The following is a 10252-nucleotide window of genomic DNA, read 5'->3' as shown; positions in this document are numbered from 1 at the left end:
TCTGCAAAAATCAAATCTTCTCCTAAAAGCAGATACCTTCCGCCATATTGTTCACGTGATTTATTCGGCCAGATGCACCGTGATTGGCTGGGCGCCGTGATTGGTTTGGCGCTTGATTGACAGGTAGTGGGTGGAGTTGGTGACACCGTGATACTTTTCAAGTGAGCTAATCCAGATATATAGGTGGGGATATGTTCATGATAAGAATTAAAAGTGTCTTTCTTGAGAAAAAAATTCTCAATTCAGAAAGAAAGGGAAGTGACGTCATAGAAGGCGGGACTAACGCCTTGTCATTTCAACCAATAGCATGCTTTCTAAGCAAAATATGAAAATGGCGGCTCTCTGTAGTGAGTATGGAGATCTGGTACAAATTAAAAAACAACTTATATCAGTAATAACGCTTTGTAAAGAGAGAGGACTTCTACACAGCGCAAAGTGGTGAGACAGACTCTGACTGATATCCTGTAAATTCTTATTTTCCTGTGGCTGTCAGCCCGGTAGAAAATTATTAACGCAAGTTTCTAATGTATTAGCTAGATTAGCAATAAGTACAGTTACAAGTCTGAGGAAACATTTATGGAACACTACTAATGCAGTTTAAATAATATTGATATGAGATGCGATTCCAGCGTTAGCTGGACTCACGTCTCATATCTATATTAGATGATGTTAGTTAGGTGATGCTTCTGTTATGGAGTACTGTAATCAATAACCTGATAACAAAGCGTAATATCAGATCATGATTTGATATGATACGATAGATATCTCTTAATGAAGTTCCTTCAGCCCCGCAGTGTTTCGGTCTCAGGCTACACTCGACTCTATACAAAACCTAAATCTACCATCCTTTTTAAATGCATTTGATATTTTTATCTATTATACAACTGGAGTCAGATTCTCTTAATTGTTGATTGCTGCCAATTACAGTTATGAATTATTCACTAAACTGAAAACAAAATATTCACGCATTTATTGTACCTCGTAATAAATATTTGCTGTGAATGAATGAATGTTATCTGAACCATACAGGTATGTCACTTCTTGTGTTTACATTTTAGGGCTTCTGAATTGGCATTTGCTTTGGTACCCCTCCACAAGGATGAATTACCCCCATCTCCTTCCTTTACTGAGGTCTGTACGTTATGAGGCTTTGAGACTTCTTGACTTAATTAAAATTAATTGTATATATTTTTTGTACCTACCACACAGCTATCACCGGATTCACCTTTCTCTAGTATTGTTTATACTGTGTCGTAATACATATTTTCTGTTTGTAATAAAGTAATGACTTACACAGTTTTGTTTTGTTTTTTAATGTGATCTCTGTCACAGATTAGATTGGATTAATTAGAAACAATTTCATAATTACTTTGGTCATTTTTTAAAATTTGTAGATCATGAGAAAAAACAATATCACTAGGCTTGTAACTTTACATGTTAAAAACAAGCAAAATATTAAATTGTGTATTATGTACCTGCAAATACAAAAGAACCTTTGACTGGTGAGAAGCTTCAACGCATCATTCTTGTGCTGAGCAATTTCAGTTGAGTTTGTGTTCCTCTGGGTAAGGGAAACATTATACTGACCCTCCGTTGACAGTGTTAATATAAACGGCTAAACTGCCTGTTGTAGTTTGGAGTGGCTCTCAAAGTTATTAGTGTTTGAGAGCCAATTGTGTTTTTACCTAAATTGATTGTTTGTTATTTTAGCAGTGATAAACTTTACCTGCTGAAATAAAGATGACTGGAATAATTTCTCTGCTTAAAACATAGGAAGATGCACAAGACCTGGATGCACTTACTTTGGCCAAATCTTACTTTGACCTTAAAGAGTATGATCGTGCTGCTTACTTCCTGAAAGGCTGCTGCAGTCAGAAGGCTTATTTCCTCTATATGTATTCTCGCTATCTGGTAAGAATCTGTAAATGTCAAATATGTTAATTTTGTAACAAGAACCGTTTTAATTTGATCATAAGCATTTTTTTTACCATTTTGAATATGTCCTGTGTTTTCTTCAGTCGGGGGAGAAAAAGAAGGACGATGAGACTGTAGACAGCCTGGGTAAAAAAATTTTCTGCTTGAACATTTTCAAATCTGACTGTAATTTTGTTACACTGTTAAGTCTGTGCTTTTTTTGGGATGATTCTAGGTCCACTGGAGAAGGGACAGGTGCGCAATGAAGCTTTGCGAGAACTGAGGGTGGAGCTGAGTAAGAAGCATTTAACAGGAGAGTTGGATGGGTTTGCCCTGTACTTGTAAGTTTTTCCTCTTCACACAACACACTGTCATCAGATTACATAAAGGATATTTTTTAAAAATTGCGTGTGGGATCACAGGTATGGAGTCGTTTTACGGAAGCTGGATCTCCTGAAAGAGGCGGTGGAGGTATTTGTTGAGGCAATTCATGCATTGCCACTTCACTGGGGAGCCTGGCTGGAGCTTAGTAACCTTATCACCAACATTGAAATGGTAAATAGTTTCGTGTTTATACATGTGCAAACTGTCATTCTCTTCATTTAAGCCAAAGATAAGATAATCTAATATATACTTTGCATCTCAGAAAACAAAAAAGCTTACAAATAAAAACAAATATCAGGCAGTTGTAGGCTCTGAAATTCTTTTTCTTCTCATCTTTCTCCTCAGTTGAAGTCATTGTCTCTGCCAGATTGCTGGATTAAAGACTTCTTCATGGCCCACATGTACACAGAGCTTCAGATGATCACAGAGGCCTTGCAGAAATACCAGAACCTCATTGACGCTGGGTTTTCCAAGAGCACCTACATAATCTCACAGATTGCTGTTGCCTACCACAACATCAGAGGTGTTTTTTCTACCTTTTTCATCACAGTTTTTCTGGTCATACTGTTATTGTGTTAACAGCTTTAGTTTTAAAACACACACTCTTTTCATTCTAGATATTGACAAAGCTTTGTCACTATTCAATGAGCTGAGGGATCAGGATCCGTATCGCATCGATAACATGGACACTTTTTCCAATCTGCTCTATGTCAAAGTGAGTTCACCACTTGTGATTTGATACTTAATTGTTTGGCAGCGAAGAAAAGTGATAGGACTTTTTCACATCTGTGTCTAAATGATAATACACCTAATAATGCATCCAAAATATTGAAAACGGTTTAAGTTTGCTGATGGTCATGAATTTTTCCACAGAGCATGAAACCAGAGTTGAGCTACTTGGCCCACAACCTGGTGGAGATTGACAAGTACAGAGTGGAAACATGTTGCGTTATTGGTATGTGTTGAGCCAAATGGATTAAAATGAATGTTAATGAAAACACAGAAGCAAAGTTATTCAATATGGGGCACACATAACCTCTTAAAAACATTACATTTTAAATTATCATAAATTATTCACAATTTATCAATGATGTGTTTGTCACAATTTCCCACAATTTTGTCAGACACATTACTAAATACTGTTTTTTGTAAAAGGCATTAGAAGCACTAGATGGGGCTGTAGGAGATTTGAGTTTCTTCACAGACTATCCGTCTCATGTTGGAATGTGAGGATGTGTTGTAGAGACAAACACTTTTTATAAATGACTTGATTCCGCTTTCCGTTCGCTCGAAGAAAGAGAAGAGGAACACCAAGAGTATAGGACTAAGAGTAGGGACGTTGAATGTTGGAACTATGACAGGAAAAGGTAGAGAGTTGGTTGGGTTCAAGTTGTTCTATCATGGTATAGATGGGAAGAGAAATGGAGTAGGAGTTATCTTGAAGGAGGAGTTTGTTAGGAATGTCCTGGAGGTAAAGAGAGTGTCGGATAGAGTGATGAGTCTGAAGCTAGAAATAGAAGGTGTGATGTTCAATGTCGTTAGCGGGTATGCTCCACAGGTAGGATGTGAGCTGGAGGAGAAGAATAAATTCTGGTCGGACTTTGATGAAGTGATGCAGAGCATGCCTAGAAGTGAGAGAGTTGTCATTGGAGCAGACTTCAATGGACATGTTGGTGCAGGAAACAGAGGGGATGAGGATGTGATGGGCAGGTTTGGTATCCAGGAGAGGAACGCAGAAGGACAGATAGTAGTTGACTTTGCAAAAAGGATGGAAATGGCTGTAGTTAATACTTCCTTCCAGAAGAGGCAGGAACATAGGCTGACCTATAAGAGTGGAGGTAGGAGCACACAGGTAGACTACATCTTGTGTAGACGGTGTAACCTGAAGGAGATCAGTGACTGTAAAGTAGTGGTAGGCGAGAGTGTGGCCAAACAGCATAGGATAGTGGTGTGTAGGATGACTCTGGTGGTGAGGAAGATGAAGAGGACAAAGGCAGAGCAGAGGACGAAATGGTGGAAGCTGAAAAAGGAAGAGTGTTGCATGACTTTTAGGAAGGAGTTAAGACAGGCTCTGGGTGGTCAGGGGGTGCTTCCAGGTGACTGGACAACTACAGCTAATGTGATCAGGGAGACAGGTAGGAGAGTACTTGGTGTGTCATCTGGAAGGAAAGTAGATAAGGAGACTTGGTGGTGGAATGAGGAGGTACAGGAGTGTATACAGAGAAAGAGGTTAGCTAAGAAGAAGTGGGACACTGAGAGGACTGAGGAGAGTAGACAGGAGTACAGGGAGAGGTAGCGTAAGGTGAAGGTAGAGGTAGCAAAGGCCAAACAAGAAGCTTAGGATGACTTGTATGCTAGGTTGGACAGTAAGGAGGGAGAGACTGATCTATACCGGTTGGCAAGACAGAGAGATAGAGATGGGAAGGACGTGCAGCAGGTAAGGGTGATTAAGGATAGAGATGGAAGTCTATTGACAGGGGCCAGTAGTGTGATGGGAAGATGGAAAGAGTACTTTGAAGAGTTGATGAACGTGGAAAATGAGAGAGAACAAAGACTAGAAGAGGTGACTGTTTTGGACCAGGATGTAGCAAAGATTAGTCAGGATGAAGTGAGGAGGGCATTGAACAGGATGAAGAGTGGAAAGGCAGTCGGTCCTGATGATATACCTGTAGAGGTATGGAAGTGTCTAGGAGAGGTGGCAGTAGAGTTTCTGACTGGGTTGTTCAACAGGATCTTAGATAGTGAGAAGATGCCTGAGGAATGGAGGAGAAGTGTGCTGGTGCCCATTTTTAAGAACAAGGGAGATGTGCAGAGTTGTGACAACTACAGAGGAATAAAGCTGATGAGCCATACGATGAAGTTATGGGAAAAAGTAGTGGAAGCTAGACTAAGGGCAGAAGTGAACATTTGTGAGCAACAGTATGGTTTCATGCCAAAAAAAGAGTACTACAGATGCAGTATTTGCTTTGAGGATGTTGATAGAGAAGTACAGAGAAGGCCAGAGGGAGCTGTTTTTGTAGATCTGGAGAAAGCTTATGACAGGGTGCCCAGAGAGGAACTGTGGTATTGTATGAGGAAGTCTGGAGTGGCAGAGAAGTATGTTAGAGCAGTGCAGGACATGTATGAGGACTGTAAGACAGTGGTGAGGTGTGCTGTAGGTGTGACAGAGGAATTCAAGGTGGAGGTGGGACTGCATCAGGGATCAGCTCTGAGCCCCTTCTTGTTCGCTATGGTGATGGACAGGCTGACATACGAGGTTAGACAGGAATCTCCATGGACTATGATGTTTGCAGATGACATTGTGATCTGTAGTGAGAGCAGGGAACAGGTGGAGGAGAAGCTAGAGAGGTGGAGGTTTGTCCTGGAAAGGAGAGGAATGAAGGTTAGCCGCAGTAAGACAGAGTACATGTGTGTGAATGAGAGGGACCCAAGTGGAAGAGTGAGGTCACAGGGAGAAGAGATCAAGAAGGTGGAGGATTTTAAGTCCAGAGCAATGGAGAGTGTGGAAAAGAGGTGAAGAAGCGTGTACAGGCAGGATGGTACGGGTGGAGAAAAGTGTCAGGTCTGATGTGTGACAGAAGAGTTTCAGCTAAAATGAAAGGAAAGGTAAACAAAACTGTGGTGAGACCAGCGATGTTATTTGGTCTAGAGACAGTGTCACTGAAGAAAAGACAGGAGACAGAGCTGGAGGTAGCAGAGATGAAGATGCTGAGGTTCTCTCTGGGAGTGACCAGGGAGGATAGGATCAGGAATGAGTTCATCAGAGGGACAGCACATGTTAGAGGTTTTGCAGATAAAGTCAGAGACGCCAGACTGAGATGGTTTGGACATGTCCAGAGGAGAGATAGTGAATATATTGGTAGAAGGATGCTGAGTTTTGAACTGCCAGGCAGGAGGCCTAGAGGAAGACCAAAGAGGAGGTTTATGGATGTAATGAGGGAGGACATGAAGGTAGTTGGTGAGAGAAGAGGATTCAAAGGACAGGGCTAGATGGAGGCAATTGATTCGCTGTGGCGACCCCTGAAGGGAAAAGCCGAAAGGAAAAGAAGAAGAAGACTTGATTCCGCTTTAAAATATCCAAATAGTAACTCACATTTACTCAATTTTGTGTTGAGTTGTGTTGTTACTTGAACCCAAATGCTTCCAAGTTTGGAATATTACCTAAACTATTAACAGATAAGACATACAGTATATTTTATCAGCTGTGGTTGTTCAACAGTGAACACAAAAACTTCCATTGTCGCACGTCTGTTATTTTGTTGTTATTTATTGAGTAGTTGATACCTTCTGTTAACATTTTTCACCCTAGCTATGATTTAAAAACCTCTTTGAGTTCAAAATGTTGAATGGTTAAAGTTTAATCTTTTAAATCTCTGTGTTTAATGAAATCACTTGAACTTGTAGGAAAAGGTTGAAGACATTTCGCCTCTCATCCTAAAGGCTTCTTCAGTTCTGTATGACTATTGTTCTGTATGACTCATGTTAACGCTAATGAGAATTGTTGAAAACCAATCATATAGGTTTCACCTCTGGACTGTTGGCCCCCATCTACACAGACGTCTTAATCCGATAAAATTGTCTCCTCTACAGGGAACTATTATAGTTTGCGCTCGCAGCATGAGAAGGCTGCTCTCTACTTCCAGCGTGCCCTCAAACTAAACCCTCGTTGTCTTGGCGCCTGGACACTGATGGGACACGAGTACATGGAAATGAAGAACACTTCAGCTGCCATTCAGGCTTACAGGTCAGCCGGATGATGCGTTAGGTCATCCTTTATGGTTTTAACTAACTGACGTTCCAAACCACACCACAGCAGTATGAAAGATTCTGTCTTTGCTTTACACTCTGGTTTTTAGGCATGCCATTGAAGTAAACAAGCGTGATTACCGTGCTTGGTATGGCTTGGGCCAAACATATGAGATCCTCAAGATGCCTTTTTATTGTTTGTACTACTATCGAAAGGCTCACCAGCTCAGGTATGGACAATAAAAAAAGTGTGTCACACTGATGTTTCAAAGAATAAAAATAAAAATTTCACATCAAAATATGTTAAAATACAAAACAGCCAGAACCTAAATGTGGTGCATTAGATTTGACACATGGTGATGTATTTTTGTAGGCCCAATGACTCTCGCATGTTGGTTGCACTGGGGGAAAGTTATGAAAAACTGTCACAGCAAGTGGAAGCTAAGAAGGTATGTAGCAGCTGTCAGTGAGTCATATTTCACCAGGTTTCTGGATTTTTTTTGGTTTAACACATTCTGTTTTGTTTTGTTCTAGTGTTACTGGAGGGCATACTCTGTCGGAGATGTAGAGAAAATGGCTTTACTCAAACTGGCTAAGTAAGTTTCTGTCACTGTCAAGAGTGGAAATGTAAATCATACTAGAACTACCACAACAGAACTGTGTCTCTACTCACCAGCAGAGCTGCACTTTTTCGTTGTAGTGATAATGAACAGATTTATCTCATGAAAACCAGTGAATTTATGGGTAAATAAAATGGTGTGTCACAGCGTCACCATTCCAGTATCCAGCCAGTGTCACAATTTTCTATTCTGGTCCTGAGTTATGATTTTGAATATTGACTAGAAAGGTTTTTTCCGGAACATTTGATTACAGAGGGTTTGAAATTTTGGATATCAAAGGTCACAATTTCCACCTTTTATCTTACAAAATATTCTGGTTCTGTCCGTCACTTTGACTGAAATGAGTTCTGTGTCCTTCCTTCAACCACCACAATCTATTATATATGGTGAAAAGAGAGTGACTGCATAATAGATACTCAGTTTAACAAAGGCCAATGATGCTCAAGGAAATGATGCTCAAATCAGTTAGACAGCTGCAGAGGCATAAATGATTTTTTTTCAGAACTAGAAAAATATCACACATCTTTTCACTGTCTGATCTTTTTCAGAATTCTTTATCATTGTAGATCCTTTAGAGGAGTTATGACGTAGTTACAACTTGATTTTATTGCGATATATTAATCCTTTAGTACTTACCGGTATTTGCTTTCATGTGGGGGTGGATTTTCTGTCTAACCACATTCCTCCACCTTAGGCACCATTTGTCCTCTCTGCCTTTCCTTGGGGGCTTTTTAAGCCTAGTCGTTTGACAGCATTTCTTGAGTGTAGGCTCCAGGCATGCTTCTCCTGTTTTACCACGTTCACATGTTTTCTTTTACCAGGTATTGGTATTGGTCTATCAAATAGTCTTGAGAAATTATTGCTAAGTCTTTTTTGCTTGAAGTGCACATCACTAGCCATTACCTTTGGTGATTCCGTTTCTTGGATCCAAAACAATCTGTATGTCGGTGCTGATGGGCTTAAACACCTGTTCAGCAGGACCAACCGTGTGATGATGTGAGACCAATCCGTGTAACAGGTCCGGACAGTTAGTTGCAATTCTTTTGTTCAGTGTGTTTTACTCCATTTCAATTATGTTAGTATGTCAGAGATGCACTGTGAAAATCCTTAAAGACATTTATCTGCCTCTCTTTGACAGTTCCACCAAAATTCAGTTACACAAGTTGTATAGATTAGTCTGAGTAAAGCTGGGAAAAATTTCAGGTAGAGATCTTGAAATGAACCAGAATGAGACAGATGACACCCCAAAGACACAATACGTCTGACCACGGCTACACACAACACATCTTAGGGCTGAACAAAACATGTTTCCAACAAATCTTGACTTTGAAACACCAAACAAATATGTGAACTGCAGCTTTATTTTTTATTCTTTGTCATGATGTTATTTGCGTCGCCCAGGATTAGTGGCTGAACGTTAATCCTTGCTTCTTTTCTAGGCTCCATGAACAGCTGAATGAGTCTGATGATGCTGCCCAGTGTTACATGCGTTACAGCCAAGACATTTTCTCCTGTGGGGTAAGAATTCTACAGGCTCTGAACATCCACATTTTTTACATCAGTGTCTGTTGGAAACCCTTTAGATACAGCCAGAAACAGCTTTAATACAACAGCAGATGCTTTTACATGAATTTATTGATTCAGTTGATGAATAAAACTTCACAGGAACAACTGGAGCATGCTGAGGTGAGTACAGCCCTGCGCTACCTGGGTCAGTATTATTTCAAGAACAAGCTGTATGACGAGGCGTCCCTCTGCGCCCAGCGCTGTTGTGACTACAATGATGTAAGTGTGCCTTCATAATCTGAGCGCAGTGTTACAATATAGCGCTGTAATAAACTAACATGCTAACTGGATGTCCTTTTGCAGGCTCGCGAAGAGGGAAAGGCCCTGTTGAGGCAGATCTCACAGGTCAGAGATCAGATCGAGACGCCGTCAGCGGATCTGTTTGCTCCGCTCTCAAACAACAACACTCCTGTTAGGAGGGTGTCGCCACTGAACCTCATCTCTTTTACACCCTGACACCCACCCTCCCATTCAATCTACATGGACAGTTCTTGAACCCTTTGACTGGACACTGGTGGTTTGTATTGTTAGAATTTGCTTGACACATTGAATTGTTGATGGCAATGAAATGTACTTGCAAGACATCTGTTTTTGCCCAGGACAATTTGTGTCCTAAAGGTGAAAACAAGGAAGATATTCACTGTAAGGTTTTTGAATAGGTTTATATAAATACATGCTACAGTGTGAAATAGATCAACCAAAAACATCTTGAACTATTTCTATAAATGTAAAAACTTGTTTGGTTTACATTCATAAGTTTTGCTTCATTGATGCTGCATATGTTATTTGCAAATAAAGCATGCCTGCTATGCGAATCCTGTCTTTATTTGTATTTTTCATTTTGTCACATACACAAAAACTTAAATGTAGTTATTAGAAGGAGAAAAATGTGAAATGCATTTTCTATTCTATTATACTTGATTTAAGGTTTTTACAGATTTTATTGTGGAAACAAAAATTCATATAGCGAACGCATGTGACCAAAGGCAGGTAGTTACAAACACACACTTCTCCCAGCAATA

The 10252-nt window shown here is 40.2% G+C and overlaps 1 protein-coding gene across 1 annotated transcript; it reads left to right on the top strand.

Moving 5' to 3' along the window:
• Positions 1-325: 325 nt before the first annotated feature.
• Positions 326-9696, top strand: cdc23 (CDC23 (cell division cycle 23, yeast, homolog)). Its single transcript, XM_068331331.1, has 16 exons — positions 326-438; positions 1059-1131; positions 1774-1911; positions 2019-2061; positions 2150-2255; positions 2337-2469; positions 2644-2821; positions 2916-3013; positions 3172-3253; positions 6889-7042; positions 7155-7274; positions 7418-7493; positions 7579-7640; positions 9104-9182; positions 9330-9449; positions 9534-9696. The coding sequence occupies exons 1-16, from the start codon at positions 326-328 to the stop codon at positions 9684-9686; spliced, it is 1728 nt and encodes a 575-aa protein (XP_068187432.1). The 3' UTR covers positions 9687-9696.
• Positions 9697-10252: the final 556 nt, after the last annotated feature.

Source organism: Antennarius striatus, chromosome 13 (assembly GCF_040054535.1).
Source record: "Antennarius striatus isolate MH-2024 chromosome 13, ASM4005453v1, whole genome shotgun sequence".
Taxonomy (NCBI): domain Eukaryota; kingdom Metazoa; phylum Chordata; class Actinopteri; order Lophiiformes; family Antennariidae; genus Antennarius; species Antennarius striatus.
Note: the sequence above shows the minus strand (reverse complement) of the source record. Positions and strands in the feature narration are given on the sequence as shown.

Bases quoted from the DNA above. Each gene is read 5' to 3' on its own strand.
- cdc23 (XM_068331331.1), top strand. From the start codon at position 326: ATGAAAATGGCGGCTCTCTGTAGTGAGTATGGAGATCTGGTACAAATT. The intron at 2,470-2,643 runs GTAAATAGTTTC...CTTTCTCCTCAG, and splicing joins TTATCACCAACATTGAAATG to TTGAAGTCATTGTCTCTGCC. The intron at 7,494-7,578 runs GTATGTAGCAGC...GTTTTGTTCTAG, and splicing joins AGCAAGTGGAAGCTAAGAAG to TGTTACTGGAGGGCATACTC.